We start from the raw sequence: 20267 nt of genomic DNA on the forward strand, positions 1-20267 counted from the left end.
AGTGGCTCACAGCTCACCCAGGAAGTTTGGGAACAATTATGTGGGAGACGTCCTTTCGTAACTCGACATTTCAAAGACAATCTTGTTATAGCATCCTGACTCCTCAGAGGATCGTGATGAGCATCAGTGAGTGCAGAAGTGGTCAGCTCAAAGCAAGGAAGAGGTCAGGAAGGAAGAGACCAAAGCCTCTGCAGGAGTCTGTGTTCTTTTTAACTGCTTGGCTCTAAAAATCATGAGAAGCTCACATCCCAGTAGGAAAAGGGTGAGCAGTGCAACATGGCCCCTACTAGAAAGATCTCTAGGTTTTAAAAGAGTAGGGATAAATAAGGAGTAGGTGACTGTACACAATGCGGCCCTTCACCTTCACGCTTCTCCAACCCATCCCGCACCACGTCATCCTTCCCAAGGCTTCTGTTGCTATATCCAGCCTCAGCTGATGCACACAGGAACCACCAGCCAACTCCAGATCACGTTTTTCTGCTGGTCCATCAACTCCATGTTGAATTTCTTTAAACAGGTTGGTACGTACAATACAGGTTGGTACAAACATACATACATACTTGATCTCAGCTGAGAGAGCAAAGCAGTTAAGCTCATTAGCTGCTGCTTCCTGCTCTCAAAAAGCTTTAGAGATCGATGCACACAAAAGGTACCTGGGAATCCTGGCACTGGCAAGGAGGGGAAGGCAAAAGAAAAGCAGTGATGGGGAAGAATGTACAATATTATACAGATGGTTTACTTCAGACATGTACTCTATACCTCTGCTAAGCTCTAATGGGCGCAGATGCTACCTCAGTTTCAGTGGTACTGTGTGTTCTTCTGGCAAGAGCTTCCTTCTATTTTAAAAGCCATGGGAGAGAACATACATTACATCTTACAAACTGCCAATAAAAAAAAAAAAAAGTACCCACAACCAAACACTGAGTGGGAAGGTTACACGCTCTGCCAGTAAAGATAGACAAGCACACACTGTTTCACTGCAGGAGTCAGCTAACCATACTGTGGCAGGGTGGGAACATCCCTAGAGAGCACTTCCAGCAAGACAGCCCTCCATTTAGGGAGTCCGGAGTGCTAAATGGAGAATGGTACACACACTGTGTTAGTGTGCACGGTAACCCAACACCGACTCAGAGTGCTCACAACCATGTAAGCGTTGCTTTTAAAAAAAAAGAAAAAATTTTAAGAATTCCCCCAAATAACCCACAAGCAAGATAAATGAGCAGCTTTTCATCAGCTCACAAATGCTCTTCTCTGATCAGAAGAATATGTGAGAAAGAGACACCGCTGGCATCACACTGTTCTGTTCCCTCAGCGCTCAGGCAGCCTCTTCCAGCACAGCTCACAAGCTCTCCCTTCAGAGGCATGGCTCTTCCGGATGTTCCCACTAGAAACCTGCCTTCGCACACACGACAGACGCCTTTCCGGAACAGTCTCTCTCTGTCTCTATTAAAAATACTTGTTGGACCCAGAACCGTCAACTAGCCAGGAGATCATGCTGCAACACAGCCAAGTTAAGCACCAAGGAAGGGAGGGGAGCATGGGTCAGTCTGGGACACACAGGGCTCAGAACAGACGTCAGGCTGAAGCGGCAAGTAACTCACCACTAACACTGGGATAAAGGTCTGGCTGCGAGGGCTAATGTTGCTGCCACTGGGCACGAGCGAGTCTGAAGGATGGGCTGTGAGTGTCTGCACAGCACTGGTCAGGCAGAGAGTGAACTACCAAACCCAGTTTTGACATATGATTACTGGTACTGTTTAGTGGCTCTTTTCTGACCTGGGGACTGGAAGGAACATCTAAGAGCAAAAAGTGTCTAATCAAGGCATCTAATGACCTTCTTGATAGTAAAAGGCTTTTTAATTCAGATCAGAAAACCCTGGCCATCAATCATAAGTGGATGAAGCCAAACATGTTTAAAGCAGAAACACAGCACACATCTAAAGGTGAAAGGATGGACCACCAAAATCTCATCTCTTTCTCCAAGACATTTCAAGCTGATCCTTGCAGCAGGATTATTTACCAGATTTCCTTTCAGAAGCTGAAATTCTTGGCAATCTTAGCAGTTTGCAGTTGCTTATATATTTCTCTCTATGCAAGACTCGGTGCAATTTCAATCTTGATGAGGCGCTAAACAGCTTCTGTGCATCATGGCACTGGGATGGGCTAAAAAAGGGCTACAGATCCCTGATGTTTCCCTGTTTGCCAGTCTCCCTTTTTCCCTTCCCCTCATAACATGTGCAGTCTGGTATATAAACAACAGCTTCAAAGGAAGACCATGTCTGTGACTGCTCAAGTACCGAGATACTCGTAGGGGACAGGCAAGATGAGCCAGAAGGTCTCAGTCCCTGGGACTGCTCTGAAGATACCTTGGGCACAACAAGGAAGTTTTGTGTAGGGAGAAGACATGCATAAGATCCCCTAATATCTTAACACACACACACACACGTGGAAAGCTAGCGGTTTTCAGCCTCCAGGTAGGACACGGGGAACCTGCAAAGAAATCCTTCCACACCACAAGACACAGAACCTAAGGAAATCAGCCAGTGTCAATGAACAGATATGCTTCACACTACTTAACGCATACAGCATTTAAGCTCACTAATGCAAACCTAATTTACTTCCACCTATACAGACATGGAAGCATCAGTACTGTGCTTGGCCAGTTTTGTATTCAAGCACCAAACACCAGGAAAGCAGGAACATATAGGGAAGACTGAATCTATAGACAGTACCTGCCTCGCAGAGGAGCACAGAGAGACCTGCACCATGGCTCTGCCAGTCCCACACTGCCGTATTTGTTCCCGCAACATACATCTGGCTGTGCAACAACCAACCCAACGTTAAGGGCTGCCAGCAGCACACTGCCTTTGCTTGTGATATCTGAGCTAACGAGGTGAGATCTCAGGCTCTCACTGAACTAACCCTGAAGTTTCCCACTGGGTACAGTCAGACACCCGTGGGACAGCAGCAAATGTCTTTAATCAAGCAGTAGACAGGAAACAAGTACTTACGATCTGCTTCTGTTTTAACGGCTTCACGGAAAAACTGCCATCAACGTGCTAGCAGGAAAAAAAGGAAATGCATTAAATAGCTGTAGTATACAAATTAAAACAGACTCATGATCAGAGTTGGTGTCTGTGAGCTAAGGGGAGGGTGGCATATGTGTAACAGAGACAGTCTGAATCACAATCATTCCTAGCAGAGTTAGTGGAACAGGGTATCGGAGTGCTCCTTGCCTGCTCCAGTGCAGAGCTAGTTGAACCTGGCTCAAGTTAAACCTGGCTGAACTGGGTCAGAGCATACAGAAAAATCCATTGGCACGCTGGATGCTTTCAGGCTGCAAGTAGTCCAACTGGGTGCAAACACTTCTTCAGCAAGTCCAGCAAGGTTTGGCAGGGGATATTTGTTACTTCCCGAAATAACATCCAGTTACAGAGCCACTCTTGAGGCCAGAGCCCCAAGAGAGCAGGGGGCTGGCATGAGGCTGAGAACAAGGTTTGTCCACTGGATGGAGTCATAAACAAGCCGCACGTGCCCCACATTGCCAGCTCTGAAGCTGCAGTGACCACCTCAAGCCCTTCATTTGCTCAGTGGCAGCAGGCACAGCTAGAACAATTCTGTATACACCTGGTGTCAGAACTAGTGACAGGAAGAGCATGCTATTTCTGTTTTCTCCATCATCCGCAAGGGCCAACTAAGCTGAAAGAAACCACTCTTCTGCTACAGTCTAGAGAGCAGGAAAGGAGACTTAGGGGGAAACTCCAGCAGGCCCTGCTGCTGTGAACAGTTCCAGACATGCATCTGTTTGCTGAAGGAGTTTCAGAAGGAAGGGATGACAGCATTGCACCAAAAGACAACACAGTCCTGTTTTCCAGGCAAACACAAAGTGCCAAGTTTCTGCCTTTGGAAGAGCTGCAAAGCCCGACTACACATAGCATCATGGTTACTATTCCAATCTTAAAGATACATATAAATAGCAAGTTACCAAGGCCTGCTGGTCTGTCTGTCCTCTGAGTATACTCTGGTGATCATCATCAGCGCTTATTAGCAAGGACCCTCTCTGGATTTATGGACCTACACTTCAAAAGCTGCAATTATTCTAAGGATGGGGAATATATTTTAATCAAACAGGGAGGAGAAAGAACTCAACAAGCACTTTGCCCTGTGACTTTTTATTAAAAGAAATATTTTGATCTTGTTTTAAGCATTCAGTGGAAGATGAGAAGTAAGAATTGGCGCCACCAGACAGCATCTCCCTCTCACAGCACACACAGACTAGAAAAAGAAAGGAAGCACTTTCAATTCTTGAGCTGAGACCTGGACACGGGATATAATCCAACATTGATGGAATGGCCTGACCAGCTTTAGTTGGTCCCCAGTTTTGCTGCACACCTCGCTCAGCGCCCTGAACCGTACGGAGGCTTTTGCCATCACCTTTGTGCATCTAGAGTGCTCAAAGGTTCTGCACAGTAAGTAGAATTTACCTGTAATCCTTGGAATCCTGCTTCCAACGCTGCAGCAATTCAAGCCAGGGAGAAACTTCCAGAGCTCACTTCTGCCCTCATGCTAATACACTCCCAATATGTGTGTATTTTCCTACTTTCCGTAAGATGCTATTACCAAATGCTGTCCACGGGATGCTAGAATGGGAAGCTGGGACAAATCCAGGTCCAAGCAAGAGCTCTACTCCCTGGCCACAGGGATACGTGGAAACCAGCGACTAGACACACTCCTTTGTAAGTAAAAATCATACATCATCAGATCCAAAGCCTAATCTGAACCTAGCTACAACCAAAAAGCAATGAAGGCAATAGCCAGGAGAACACAGGTAAGTCTTGCAGATGAGGAAGGCAAACATGCACAGAATACTTCAAAGTCAGGCTGTAACATGCAGGAAGCCGGTGGTCTCATCTATTTTTCGCTCCTCAGAAATGTCTGACAATCATTTTGCAAGGCTAGGGGATCTCCACATACAGTACTTTCCCACCAAGATGACAGATGGGCTTCAAACACTACAGCCTTCCCCAAGGAACCACTGCCCACACTGTCCTCTCCCAGACACTGCTGAACAACTGAGGGATTCCAGTGTGTTTTGTTTTTCCAGATCAGCTGGAAGAGAAAACTAGAAGAATAACATCCCTAGTCCCAGGGGTGCTGCAGCTGCCCATCTCATTTCTGACAGATCTCTAATTGCCAGGAGCAGAACTACCTTCAGAGACAGTGCTCAGCGCAGCCTTTCTAACACAGTAAAACTAATTTTCTTCACATACTAAGTCCAACAAAAAAGCAACCCAGAACACTCAGAGCACCTTCCAGCCACAGGGCTTCCCTAGGATTGACTGTGCTTCCCATGCCCTCTACTCAGCTTGTCACCATCTGCATAATCCACCTAGGAGGAACAGAATAAGACCTGGAAACTTGCTGAGGGATATGGCAGGAACAGAGCAGATTGAGACACAGAAGTCAGTCCACATGCCAGCTTGGAAGCGAGGAATTTCTAACAGCACAGCATTGATGCTGCTCCCCTCCACATGCCCAGCTCTGCTCCAGCATCTCTTGCCTCATCTTAGCATGCCACTACAAGTATCACTTGTCCAGGATATGTGTCTGCAGTATTACCACAACCAGACCCAAGATGGTGCAGTTATGGCTCTTGCAACTGTTTTCAGGGTCCAATTACCATGGGAAGATATTTTGTTATAAAGGCTTGTGCATACAGCTTGGCTTAGCCTCACCGATGTAGGCAGAGGTCAGCTACATCAAACATGCCACTGAAAAGTAGTGGAGCTCCAAGTCTTTATGCAGGATGTATCCTAATTCTTTAAAAGGGCTTGGTCCTACATGTAAACTAAGGCCAAACAATGGTGCAACAGGGTCTGGACATGGCAGATCCGGTTCTGCGAAGAGATCACAAGGCCTGGGAAAACTGCACGGTAGCAGCCATGGTCAACACCTTCCAGCCTCAAACACCACAGCCACTGAGGCACACCCTCTCCCCTCACACAGGAAACAGCAGCTGCAATTAGCTGAGTGACCAGCTCAGGTACAAATGATAATTACAGACTGCACAGGAGCTGCTGCAAGCAATTATTTGTACGACAATAGCACCCAGGAACCCCAGTCAGGGGCCAGCACTCCGCTGTGCAAAGTTAGATACAAACTAATGACCCATGGAAACCTTTACATATGCAAGGACAGGGACAAAGGAAAAAAAGAACTCATTTACCTTTTCAAATGCAGCCAGAAGAACATGGGCATGACCTGTCACCTCAACCACCACTGCAAAAAGAGAAAGAGCAGTCCTGGTTAAACTTTGAAAACAGCACAAGCATAAATACCACCCCAAGCTGAATTTTAGTCCATTCACAATTTCTAAACTGCCGTCTGTTCTATTTTCATCTCCTCTTGCAATTTAAAATTTTTCTTATCTTGTCATCAGGTTGGTTCATCTCACACCCCTGCAGAGCAAGAACAAAACCCTGCTGGGCTCTGTGGTGGGCTCTATGCAGGCATGCCTTTGTTACCTTGGGTGCTCCAAACCACCCCACTTTGTTTTCAGAGGTTGGAAAGGGAAAGTAAAACAAAGCGCTCAGTGGGATTCTGCTCTTCCCTCAAATTCCTGTTTCTAATTACCTGATTTAATCACAGAGATTAATAAATCCATCTGGTTTAACAAGAAGTGGCAGCACTTCCAGCCCTGGCACTTATCACTTTATTTCACTCTAATCCAATATGCTTATAAAACATTTATTTCTCACACCAGTTTTGGTCACTGAAACACCTCTGTCCAGTTCTCTGATTTTTTTCCCCAAAGACAAACATCACATCTCCCCTCTTCCAAACTTGAGGCTTCCCTCTTAATCCCAACAGCATTGAAAAGGGGCTGTCTGGGTTTCTATACTGCATTCATGGCTCCCTCAGCAAATACAGAATAGAGGAAGCCGAGGTACAATCCCAGTCTCTCTGGCTCAAGACTCTAAGGTTCTGTTCAGCTCCAACTGGTTGGACCCATTTGCTTCATTATGTTGACTCATCCTATGGAAATGGGAGATAGAGGTCATGGTGGAGTCACCGAGGGAAGGGAAGGCATGTAACCATCTCACCCTGCCTGGACCGACGAGTACCCGGGCCACGCTCAGCACATGCAGAAGAGCTGGCAGACACTATTATCAGCTTTGTGCCAGAAAGTTAACAGCTGAAGGAAGCATCTCCTGTGTTGTCTAAAAGGGAGGGGAGCTCAACAGCTTCCTTTGGGCGCCCAGAACAGCAGAGACAACACAAGGAACCATTCACTAGACTACAGCACAAAGATCATGTTTCGAAACAGCAGTACGTGGGAGGAGAGAGTCCACGCCTGCAGATTTGCTGGGTAACTGAGCTTGCACCCAAATTGCCATGACCAATCAGGAACATAATGGCATGCAGAAAAGAGGGCTAAAACTGGCAATTCATCTGGCTTGCTTCCCCCAGCTGCCAGCCAAGAACAAGGCTGTTCTAGCTCACTCAGTAAATGAAATTCAGGTCCCTCCCCACAGCCTGAATAGCCAGGTAAGAGATAACAGGCATCACTTCCTTTCATCTCCTCCATGGCATCCAAGCAGCATGTGTGACTGGAGCTGTGTGACCCGTTCTGTGCAGCACCTTCCCTCCCTGAAGGGTTTCTGTACCCTTCCCTGAGAGCAATCCTGCTGGCAGGAATGGGAGAGGGCTAACAGTGCAAGCTCACATTCTTCACGGCACGCAAACATCTCCTGGCAGAATTCAGTCCAAACCAACATCTCACTGACTGCTAGTTTAATTTGCCATTCAATTTTATTTAACACAAGCAGTTACAGGCCAGCTGTAATTTTCCAGGTGCTCTGAACACACAAGCCCAGCTCCTTCCAGTCCCATCAGTTAAAAAAGAACCAAAATACACAACGATTTCCTCAAATCTTGCTCAAGTGTCACATATTTTTGTGCTGATATTCTTTCCAGGAGAGGATTTAAAAGCAATTGCCTTGCCAGGTTATTAAAATAGATGACAGTACACTATTGGCTAAGACGGGGCATGGTATGTGCATAAATGTATGCTTCCCATGCTGCCTCCTGTTCCGTTTTTGGTCCTTCTAGGCATGCCCAACATTAGAAAGTACAAATTACCTTGCCAAAATCTCCATAAACAAAGGGAAGTGTTTTATATTTATGGTCAAGAAATATACATATATATCAATTTTACTAACAGTGCCTGAAACCACTAAAAATAGATGCACTTTCAAACTAATTTCCTTTATGTTGCACTATGCTTTGTTAGTCACACTTTAAATTGGTTCATCCAGTTCTATTTCATTTGGCTTGCAGGACCGTAAAATAATGCAATGATTTTCTGGGCACTTTCACATCTACAATATAAGAAACTGAGCAAGTGACTGCACTAAACAATGCAATCAACAATGGATTTTGTTTTCCTTTCTAATCATTCTTAAATTTTGTACAAACCGTTACAAAATGCAGAAGTGAAATGCTGGTGCTGCTGACCACAACAGCCCCCAATGTTAGAGAAAGTGTGACTTCCTTGTGCTCTTTTCATTGCTGACTCTCAGAATGAGTGCAAACACACAGAGCCCAAAAGCCCACACCCCCTAAGGAAAATACAGTTCAAGGCGAGTAACAATCTAAACGCTTACTGGACTTCCCTCTCCAAAATGGCAACGTGCTTTAAAAATAATCAATATTATTTCTCATCAAAGGTTATGCTCTTTTATCGTAACCATTCAGCACCCTTCAGAAAAAACAGGAGAATTTTAAACTGCTGAATGAAGCTGTATTTGGTTGAACAGTGGCCTGAGTGTTTTAAAGCCATTTCTTTTTCTCTGACCATTCCTGGGGGAAGGCCCACCCTACAGCTAGCTTTTATGAAGACAATATACCCCTCAAAGAGGAGGAAAAGACAAACTCCCTCCTTGCCCTATAAACTGCAAATGTAAAACCCAAAAAGGAAGTAATTTGCTCCAATTTGTGCCTGGCATTGGTGGTAGAGCCAGGAGCTCTCCTAAACACTATTCCAACACTAAATACCTGGCCATTTTTCCTGTAAAAAATGGACACTATTTTTAAAAGCATGTTTTTATGTAAGAACCCGTGGTTAGCTGGGCCCTTTTAATATAGGAAAGTTAGGTGAACTCCAGAAATATTTTTATTCCGGAAAGGTTCCCCAGGCCTCTAAAACAAGTAAGATGTTTCCATCGTTGCAGGAGGAGGCCTGCCCTGAAGGAGTCACATAACCTCAAAGGGAGCTAGAAGAAGACCAAGGGAGCACACCACCATGCTTACCATCCCCTTCATCCACCACCGCTCGGATGACCACAGGGAACACACCACGATCCAAGTCAAAGTTCAGCTGAGGGAAAGAAACGAGATGAGGTTAGACAATTCACACCAAGCTTGCCTGAAGACACCGCTCGAGATAGCATCAGAGGAATGAAGGCCCCTTCTGATGGGACCCCAGTCCCTGGTCTCAAAAGGACATGACAGAGCAGGAGGATTTAAAACTCAGGCACCAACTTTCGAAGTGATTCAAATGGCATAACTACAACATATATACATTGACATGGCACTTAACACCAGCCATGGCTCGCAAAGCAAAGGGTCTCCATTTGAATTTTATATGGTATTTAATTCTCACTAATTCATATATCCTAAAAGTCTCACGAGTGATTTGTAGTAGGACAAGTTTCTCAAAATAAATCTAGTGCCATAGTTTTGCTTGCATATGGTAGAATATACTGATTATAGCACAGCCGTATGTATTACACTCCCTACACCACAAAGGAAATCCTGACTGTTGTATGAAGTTCTTGAAGACATAAGGAAAAAATCTGTAAAACTTCAAGCTCACACAACACCTTAAGGAAACACCAGACTGATTTCCATTCTCTTGGCATGTTATGAAATTCAGATCCTTGACCTTCTAATTGGCAAGAGTGAAAATTTAAGAACTCACTTCAGTGCAAGGAAAACAGATTCAGTTTCTTCCTTTGCCCTGCACTTCATTAAAGCACTTCAAATGCTCCATGTCGTCTTACAAACACAAGAAAAATGCAACCTTACAAACACTGTCCTATGCCTAGAACGGAAGTGGCTCAGAGACTGGATTTCTGTTGTTTTTTTGTTAATTACTTGAGTTTTTTGGTCTCATCTGTTGCCAGGAGTGAAGAAAGTGTCATTTCATCATGGTGCTCCAGGTAGTTTTGTTTTCCAGTGAAAACTGAGACCCACTTGGAAGTGCCGCAGCACCGTTCAGATAGTGCTTCAGGGCTTCCCTCACTTTCCCACAGCCCCAACATCATTTGCAGCATCATTTTACTCCAGCCAGTCCCTCAAAAGATAAACTATCAAGATAGCCATTGACATTGGCACAAATGGCAACCCAAAACACCCAGACTGGAGGGAAGGTGACCCTCACGCTGAGCCTTAAGTTGAAAATGGTTGCTTCTCAAATGAATTGCAACCTAAATGTTCATCCTGAAATTAATTACAACTGTACACTGGGAGACGACATACCCTGGCAGCCACCAGCCAAGTGTGCCGCAGCGCATTAGCCACACGGCTGTGCCTCTGCCAAGAGCTGCAGGCACATGCTTCAGACTTGCAACGGCGCATCAGCCTTCCACAGGAGGTGCAGGGGGAAGAGGGAATTGCAAGTCTGCTGCTCTTCTCTTCATAGCTGCATGCTGCTTGTGCAGGTTGCATGCCTTTGGGGCCACTCAGCTTCTGCAGCGCTTTCTCGAAGCAACTCGTAGCTGTGTAACAAAGATTTGCACACACCCCCACTCCGTTCAAATGTGCATGCCTGATTCCAAACAGAAAGCCTGTGCTGGAAGACCTTATGATTTGATCTAGCTCGTCTTCAAACCTGAGGGAGATTGATTTTCATCCTCTGTATGATGGTTTTACATTTCATTCCTCCTTTAAACTACCAGAATCTATTCTCTTTCCAAAACAGCAGAGTAACAGAATGAACACAAAAAATCTCATTTAACCTCTCAATATTTGTTATAGAAGAGACTTATTGAGCCATTATTTTCCGGCTTGCATTTTTGAACCATTATGGCATGCCACAGAGGGAAAATTCATCGAGGACAATTGATTAAAACTGCTGAAAGAAGCTTATGGTTTTGCTTTGCTTCCTGCTCTGATTTATTACTGTACGACAACAGTTACTGTTTGTCCATTTGAAGGGAAAGTCACATCACAGAATTGTGGTTGCTTTATGATATAAACTTTTGCGTTCTCAAACAAAAGGCCTCTTTAAGGGTCTGTTTCACATTCATTTTTAGGGACCTGAAAACAACTGTCTCAACACAAGCCATGCACTATAACTTGCAAGCAAACCAGTATATTACGAAGACAAAGTAAACTTTTATAAAGCTTTCCACATAACAACCCAACATAACATTCCCTTCTGTTGGCCAGCCAAGAACTACATCATATGCAAGTATTACACTGAGCAAAAATATGTAGTAAATCTGGGGGTTTTGGACAACGCCAATAACAAAGCTGGAAAGCAATCTGAAGCATGCAATTGTACACAGCTGAGTGATAACACCCTGCCAGCTGTCTCGGATAAAAGTGCTGTATTTCAGTGGCCAGTTAAGAAGATTTAGCCATATGCATTTTACTGGACTTGAGAGGACAAAGACTGATATGTACACAGAGCTGAAATGGGAGAAAAAACCCTTCTGAATCACAGTGCTTGTTCCACATTTTCTCCACAGCCAGAGCGCCCAGTAACACCAATGAAAAAAGAGGAGACAGAAGATGCAGCAGAGTCAAAGGGAGCTAGAAGCTTACTTTTCCGCAGCATCTCTCCCTTTAAGCTGTCAAAGGGACAGGACTTTAGTACTCGAGTTAAAACCTTACTGGCAGGAACAAAAGTGAAAATTAAGCTTCTCAATTCTTTAAGAAGAAAGGGATCTGAGCTCCTACTTTCCAGCTCTCTCAGATGACAGAAGGGATTGAAAAGCAGCTCTTCCAGGCTTTTGTAGGCTGAACTTGTGAAATCATATACTGGCAGAGAAGCCAAGACATCAGGAGACCAGACTCTGCAGGCTCTTTGGTAACCGCCATGGCATTTGTAAAGGCACGGGACTGATTGTAGTTATAACTGTAACTTCCAGACAATAGCTATTCAATCTTTTCAAAATACATGAAAGATTATTTTCCTTTTTTTTTTCTTTTTTTCCTTTTTTTTTTTTTTTTTAATTTTTTTAAAATAGGCAGAGTTATCTACCAGGGTTCACATATTATAGAGGCTTGGGTCAGGAAATTAACACTGTATCAGTGTTGACCTGGAAAAGGGGTTCATAGGAACAAATATATTAGCAGTGGCTACAGACCAACTCCTCTGCATCAGAAATCTCTTAACGGCAATTCTGCACAGAGCAGGGGAAAGACCAAGGCCCCTCTCCCCTGCGTCACGTGCAAGGGAAGCTCTTGGGCCAAAGCTCAGAGGCTCAAGAAGCAGAGAGTTACTGCCTGGGTTGGAATTTTGCAACAATACCAAAATTAATAGGACTCCACAGATCTTGTTATGTAGTAAAAGCCACAGATCTTAATTAAAACCAAGTCCTTGTCTGCTTGCAGTTATGGGTTAAAATAAAAGGAGGAAGGCATTCCCTTATTCAGCATTAATGCACCAGTGTGAAGCTGCCCCAGAAGGGAGAGTATCCCCCCACACCACCATACTGCTACAGTTAGTAATGCAGGATGTGGCCCTTAAACAGATCTGAACTTTTCTAGAGCAGTGGTCTCCAAACTATTTTGACTATTCATCCCATCAGTAAAAAATTTTGAGCATGTACTCCCAATATATGTACATTTATTATTTATAAGATATATACATGGACTACTGAAGTCCTTCCCGCACCCCAATGAATTGTCTTGCATGCACCCCACTTTGGAGACCGCTGTTGTAGAGGACAAGCCAAAAAAACCAAAAACCAAAGAACCACTGAAAGAGAGAGATCAAAAGATAGACATTTGTTCCCACAAGTTCTGTCGTTGGCAGGGAGAGGAAGGCTGAGGAGTGGTGAGTTCCTCCAGAAAGAGCTCCTGTGCCAGTCTCTGCAGTCTCCCTCCTACACCAGATCAGCGATACCGAAAGTCGGTAGACCTGTGCTCAGGGATGTGCCTTGGAGGACTTCTGGGAATCAAAAGTGGAAAGGTACTAGTCCTAGTTTTATTGCGATTGCTGCTGTTAGCAGAAGGCAGGATGTTGGGTGGGTTAGTTGGGTAATCTCTCATTGTCCTGTAGATCAGGCATTAGTTATACTTGAAAAGAGTAGTAGTGTTGAGGCGGTTGCTTGTACTAGGAAGTATTTGATTGCAGCTTCTACGGCTCGGGGGTGGTGGGATTTTGAGATGAGGGGGATGATGGCTAGGGTGTTGATTTCTAGTCCAGTTCAAGCTAGGATTCAGTGGTTACTCGAGATTGTGATTGTTGTTCCTAGGAGGAGGCTTAGAGCGAGGATTAGCTTTGCGTGGGGGTTCATTAGTAGGGGAAGGGATTGAACCATCATTTTCGGGGTATGGGCCCGATAGCTTTGTTAGCTGACTCTACTAGGAAATAATATAGGGGAAGTATGGGGAGTTTTGATCTCCCTTGTGCAGGTTCGACTCCTGCTTTTCTAAGGTTTGTTTGTTAAGAAATGAGAGTTTGTTAGGAAATGAGAGGGCTAGTGTACCTCTATGTTCACTTTATCATAGTGACCCTTTAGCATTCAGGCACATTTCCTTGCATAAGGAGGGAGGCCTGCGTAGCAGATTGGTATGCTGGTGTGTCAGAGGCAAAGGGCTAGGGTTAGTGGTAGGAAGTAGAAAGTCGCTTCTTTGGGTTTCTTCCCTGTTTGCCTGATCTACCTGCCAAGTTCCCATACGGTGTTCATACCTGCTCCTCCCAGGGCCCCATTCGTCTCATACCCACAAAACGTGCCATGGCAGCTGGCAGAGGGTGTTTTCCAGCCATAACTTCATGTCACTAAATGGAGTCCAGTGCTTCTGGGACAACAGGGTTGTGGAAAGAAGGGGACACTGAGAAGAGACTTACCTCATCATCTTTCCAGTCTGAGAAATCAATCTTGAAGGAAGGCAGGGAGAATTGCTGGCTTACCCCTCTCTTGTAATGAACCGTCTCCGACTGCAGAGAGGGATTCTTTGTGCTGTATCTGAAGAAAGGGGGGAAAAAGAAAACTTGCTGTAACAAATGATTGCTTTCTGCTAGGCTCTCATTCATTCACGCCTGTTCGCCTTTCAGGAATCACAAGTGGCAGCTCTAAGAGGCAGAGCTGGCAGGGGCTGGCAGCCATTCAGTGGGGATACAAAAAGGGAAGGGAAAGGTCAAAGCAAGAAGGTGAGCACAGGGAAGGGAAAGCAGCGCAGACAGGCAAGGTCTGATCGGATCCATACTGACCTGTCTGGAAACACTGGGTGTCAGAGGAGTACAGTGGGGTGCGGCAGCCTGGCAAAGGCTAGCTCACTAAATCCAGGGCCTAGGCAACGCTGGCTTTCAGCCCAGCACACAATCTTATTTTCTGCAGGAAACCCAGGGAGAACAAGCAATGATCTAACAGTGGCAACACACAACCCAACATGGCGCTGAAAGTTTGCCGGTGCCTCAGTGGTACAGCTCTGCAGTGAGAAATGCTGCTTGGCTTGTCATCATCCTGGTAAGCAAGAGCCATTCCAATTCACTCCTCTATTCCTCATGTGCTTCCCTGGAGGTGCTGCAGGGCTACCAACACCAGCAGAGAGACACCAACCAGTCCTCCACGCCAGACACCTAGAGAAGAGTCACAATCCTTCCACTATCTGAAACACCAGCACTGCCAGGCTGGGATGAACATCTCTGGAATGAGACCAGACAGCCTGGGACAGGCTCCAGGGACAGGTGTCACATGAGCACCAGAAACTCTAGGCTGAGTTTTTCCTTCATTCAACTTGAGGTATCACACAGGATCCCTGACAAACAGGTCCTCAGATTTTGCTGCTCCCATTTCTCAAAGAATAACAAGGGCAGTGCTACTGCCAGCCCTGTGAAGGAGACACCACCAGAGGAGATTGAGGCATTTGATATGGCCGATTCAGTACAGAGTCCTGTCAAGCAAAACAGTTAACAGTGTGCACACAGAGGCAAAGAAAAGAGAATCCTTGCTTGACGAACAGGATTCTATACTTTTGAGGACATTCAGCTGTTCTGAAACACAGACACAGCTTACAAATCACCAGGTAAGTAAGCAAAGGTTGGAAAGCTCCAAGTTCCTTTGGCCTAACCACATTTTGTGGAGAAGTGCAGCACACCAGAAGGGGATGGCAACACCAAGCTTTTCTACATCCAAGGTAATGCCTTCTGGTTTCTGTAAGCAAGGAGCAAGAGGGCTGGGCAGCTCTCTTCAGAGGTGGTGAAACAAAAACCATGGGAAAAGCCCAAGGTGCAGAGTCAACCAAGAACTGCAGAACTGGGCATCACACCAGAGATGTGAAGATTGGGCCGGAGGATGGCAGAGGCAATTAGAGAGGACCTTAAACCTCAGCTTTAACCGGCGCTGTGGAAACTTTACACTCAAGAGCTATAGCTCTGGTAGCTACCTGCTGCCAGAGTGCAAGAGCCCACAGAGACAGTGGGCTGCCCTCCAGGGTTCAGGCCAGCCAGCACAATAACACAGAACCTTCAAGCACGATGACTAGGATGCATTTTGCAGCTGAAGGTATAAGAACCTGGATACCAGAGGATGATGAGTATTTATTAATTCCCCTCAAACCCAAGAAGGACAAACCAGGCTCCCAACTGGCATGAACTGCTGCCTTACACTGGAAAACTAGTGTAGTTCCTACACCCTCTGCAGATCCAGAAGGCTTATCAAGTGTCACAAGATCCATGTTAAATTCTGGAAGGCTATGCCAAAGGCGAGGTTCACCACATGCACTCCGCTCTTCCTGCCAAGGCAGGGGCATTATGTTATTTATGACAATACCTTACCCTCAAAGACCATTCTGTACTGTGCTGAAACTGTGCTGCTTTACTAGAAGGTCTAACTCCACCCTTTGCATTTAAAGCATGGTGTAGGAGAGATCAGAATGACAGGTCTTTTATGCGTGAATTACAGAGCGAGCAATCGAGTGAAGTTTTATTTACTGAGTTGTCAAGCACAATGAATAGAGCAAGCCTGTATCTAGCCCCTTTGTGGTGCTCCCAAAGCTTCCCAGCTCTGCAGAGAGGCACAATTCTCCCTCTGCAGCTGGGGAAGCAGGGGATGGAAGAGGGACTTATCTAAGGTGACAGCAAGTCAGGAACCTACTGGAAAACAAAGTGCAGAGGAGAGAGCGGAGGTCAGAGGCTGCCTGGATGACATGCACCACAGCAGCACTGGGAAAGGGGTGTAAACATGCTGACGATGAGTGCCAGGAAGGCCAGAGGACCTGCACTTACAGCACCAGAAGCCTAAACCAGTCTACAACAGGAAAACAAGTAACACTGTTCCAAGGAAGATAGGGTAGAATACTCGCATAGACTTGCTCCTCTCACTGAGCTTGAGAAAAGAAATAAACCAGGTACATAGATTTTCTGCGCTGAAGAGTATGACATAAATACCAAGGAGGCTTCCCCAAGTGAACCAAGTGAGCTTTATGCCTTAGGCTGTGTGACTGCCTAACCCCCATTGCCAAAACGCGTCAGACTTGGATCTGAACGCTCAGACAATGCTGGAGACCTCGTCAGCAACCAGTGCCGAGGCTGCCGAGCACCAGCGGGCCAACAGCCTGGTGAATTCCCTGGAAGTGCTGGTGCCCCCGGATTGTCACAGAGATCAATCATCTTTCTACGGCGATGCACAGGATCCGCCGCACAAGTACACACTCCTCATGCTGCACGGGAGGACAAATTGGCAAGCTGTTACAAAGCAAGTGTCCTGCGTATTAGTGTCTAAGTGGTCTCTACCCATCCGCAGCCCTTTTGTTTGGCATCTGCTGTATTCATAAGTCTTCTATTCCCTGCCATACTGCTGTGGGCTTACAGCAAACAGTAGTGGAGAAGCTCTGTAGAACTGTGGAGATGTGTTACAGAAAAAGAGAGCATGTATTAGGAATAAAGGATAGCAGAGAAGCAACATGCTGCCTCGCCCTGCATAAAGGCTGAAATCTGACTGTTTGGGCTGCTATTTCCAAACCTTCGCCACGCCAGGTCTCCATCCAGATGGGAGGTCTAACAAAACCACCTTGTGGCACTGGCAGCTCAGGACAATGGAGAAGTGGGGTCTGTCCTATTAGGTCAGGACCAAACAGATGTCCTCGGTCACATTTTTTAAACCTGTCTGTTTGCTCGGGTACCCCTGACAGTATAAGAATCACCAGCAACGCGAGATAGCAAACTGCTGACTACAGCAGCAGCCCTCAGCACTGTCCTCAGGATTCATGCCGCCCATCTCCTCCCGTTAGGTCTCTGACACACCTTTACTCCCAACAAAGTGAAGCTTACATTCCGCACTGACTCCTTCCTCCTCCAGGTCAAACCCTTCCATGCCCCAAAACCAGCTGTGTACTGGAGAACCGGCAGATGAAAAGCCCTGTGACTACACCACAGCGATTTTTGAGAGAACAGGAAACAAACTAAAATGATTCCCCAGTCTCACTCCTCCACCATCAGCTGAGAAGTACTTGCTACCTGCATGGAGTGACTCAGCCTGTGGCTCACACAGGCTTCTCCCCGTACGCAGTCCAGACTTACTGCCAGGCACCTGTAGACCTCACGTAGCTCCCAAGTCACCAGTGGCCTGCTGGTGTTGGGGAACCTCTGGCTATGCAGAGTTAAACTTCTGTTGCTACATGCTCACTGGAGATGCAACACAAACGCGTGGGGGTGTTTTCCCGCCTTGCTCATCCCTGATCAGCACCTGGGGAAGTTCTCAGCAGGGCGCCAGTCCCCACTCATGCAGACTTCATCACTGCTGTGCTCCTCGCGCTCAGCTCCGCCTGGCACTGGGGCTGCCTCAGACAGTCAAAAGAGGGTTCCTGTTACCACAAGCACGCTGAGACCCCTGACTGAGAAGCGCCAAGCGAGGATCCTAGCCAGCTTGCCTCAGAATTACGGAGCACTGTCCAGACCCCAGTCCTCAGAGAAAAGCAGGATGCACGTAGCAATGCTGCCCCAAGGTACCATTTTTGACTAGTAACGGCTGAGAGACGGTCTGTGCTTTGAAGAGTCTGTGGACAAAATAAGAGTCCTCTTTCTTTAGTAACAGCTACGCACATTGCGTGGCAATTTGCAGTGAACCAAGGAGACGGCAGAGTTACTGAAGGCAGAGTTACATGAGGGCTTTAGAGGGTACTCAGGAAGCAATTCTTCCAATGCTGTGGCTGCAACTGCCTGGCTGGCTCCATGCCCTCTTACAGGTGATGAGGAGGGAGCCAGTCATGCTCAGCTGGTGTTCAAAGGGGCCAGGAGTTGATGTGGAGCAAGCACGCTGGCCCCCTTCTCTCTCCCACCTGCACACTCCCCTTTCATTTTGGGCCAGGATCTCACAGGTCAGCTTTCAGGGAGGAGGGAACTTGAAAACTCAAAGTCATTTTTATTGATAAAAGAAACACTACCAAAATATAAGAAGGGCCTAGCCCTGGGTCTCAGTCAGAGTTAGGCAAGATCCAGCCCAGAGAGGCTCCCACACAGAGTTTGGAGGTTAACCGGGTGCTAAGTTGGTGCACTACAGTCCCCACCAGTCTTCTCCTCCCTTCCTGCTTCCTGCCAGGGCTGAGTTTCCACTCCAGGCCAGGAGGAAAACACCTTACCGCACAGCTGAAACCCTACTGCCCACTCCAGCATCTGCAGAGGTCTGCCTTCAGCTGCTGAACTTACTGGTGAGAGCACCACGCTCACAACTCCAACCAGGCTTCAAAGCTGGCGCCTTACGCAACAGCTACACGGAGAGGCACAAAGGCCAGAACTCTTATTAAAGACAGAGGGTTTGTCTCCTCGGTGAAATCTATAGAATTTAGCTCTCCAGCCTGTGAACTTTGCACATTACAGAGTTCCCTTGGGGACTGGTGCCTGCCTGGATCAAAGCAAGCATCGGCTCTAAAGGCCTGCGCCTAGCAAAAACAGCACTCGCCTCTGATTTCTTCACACAGAAGAAATCCCTCTGCACAAAGAATTCATATTAATCACCACAGTCCACAGCCAAAAGCAGCAAGAGCACCTTTCAAAGGCCCTGAATAGACAGAGGCTATTAAATAACTACAGGAATATCTGAGTGCCTCTGTCTCTCCTGTGCAAGCTTTAGTGAAAACAGCCATGTGCTGAGCTACCCGTTTCAGTTGGATTTCATTTTGTGAACCAACTATTCAAACTTCCACACGCAGACAGAATGTATAATCATTGCAGTGCCACGTCCACCATCAGCTTAAAAGACTGTGGTGGGATGTTTGCGATGAGTGTAGCAGGCATTGCAAAACAAACAAGGAAATGAGATTTTAAAAAAAAATTAAAAAATAAAAACCCAGTACGCCCATTTGTGCATCAGCAACACAAACAGCACAGCCCTGAAAAAGGGCAAGGACTGCAGAGCTAGACTGACCTATTTTCATTGTGTTTTCTCTTTATAATGAGAAAACAGAGCTTGGCAACATTACTAGGATACGGAAGAGAACCGTTTCTGTCCAAAGAGGAAGATCTTTTTTATACAAATGGGCTGCAAAACTCAAACCTCTCATAGCATATTTATCATCAGCTCCTGATCTGCCTGGATTGCTCATGTCTTTAGAGCTGGGTGTTTCAAGTGCTTCCAGCTACAGTGCTGGTTTGACTTCTTCCCCTGAGGAAACAACCACTGCTGTCATGTTTTAACTACACAATCCTTCCTGCTAGTCAGTAGGATACCTACAGCTGGAAAAGTCCCGGGGGTGCTCCCAGGAACAGGCTAACAGTGTGCAAATCAAGGTTTTTGCCAGAAAATGAAACGATGCATTCGTAGAGTACACACAAAAAGAGTATGAACATCTCTGCAACCTCCTCCAAAAGACATACCTGTCTCCTCAACCAAAGACATCTAAGGGTATGAACACATGAACCAGTTACTGCAGGAGAAGGCAGGCTATGAACTGGGTGTCCTTCAACTGTTCTCTAGGAGCTGCTGAGACGTACTGCCAGCCCTGCAATGGAAATGCAATGCAGAGTACCCTCTCATTTATCTGGGGGGAAATTACATGCTTATGGGCAATCACTAGCTAGTAGTCAACGTACA

General features: G+C 46.2%; 1 protein-coding gene across 1 annotated transcript in view; it reads right to left on the reverse strand.

Moving 5' to 3' along the window:
• Positions 1 to 20267, reverse strand: part of MGRN1 (mahogunin ring finger 1) — a gene marked incomplete at both ends in the record, with an annotated part of 55258 nt that overhangs the window by 13003 nt on the left and 21988 nt on the right. The window contains 4 exon segments of the mRNA XM_082006707.1: positions 3012 to 3059; positions 6227 to 6279; positions 9313 to 9379; positions 14087 to 14204. Of these exon segments, the coding sequence (XP_081862833.1) occupies positions 3012 to 3059; positions 6227 to 6279; positions 9313 to 9379; positions 14087 to 14204 (286 nt within the window).

The sequence above is a fragment of the Phaethon aethereus genome (genome assembly GCF_964289735.1).
Source record: "Phaethon aethereus genome assembly, chromosome: 15".
NCBI lineage: Eukaryota > Metazoa > Chordata > Aves > Phaethontiformes > Phaethontidae > Phaethon > Phaethon aethereus.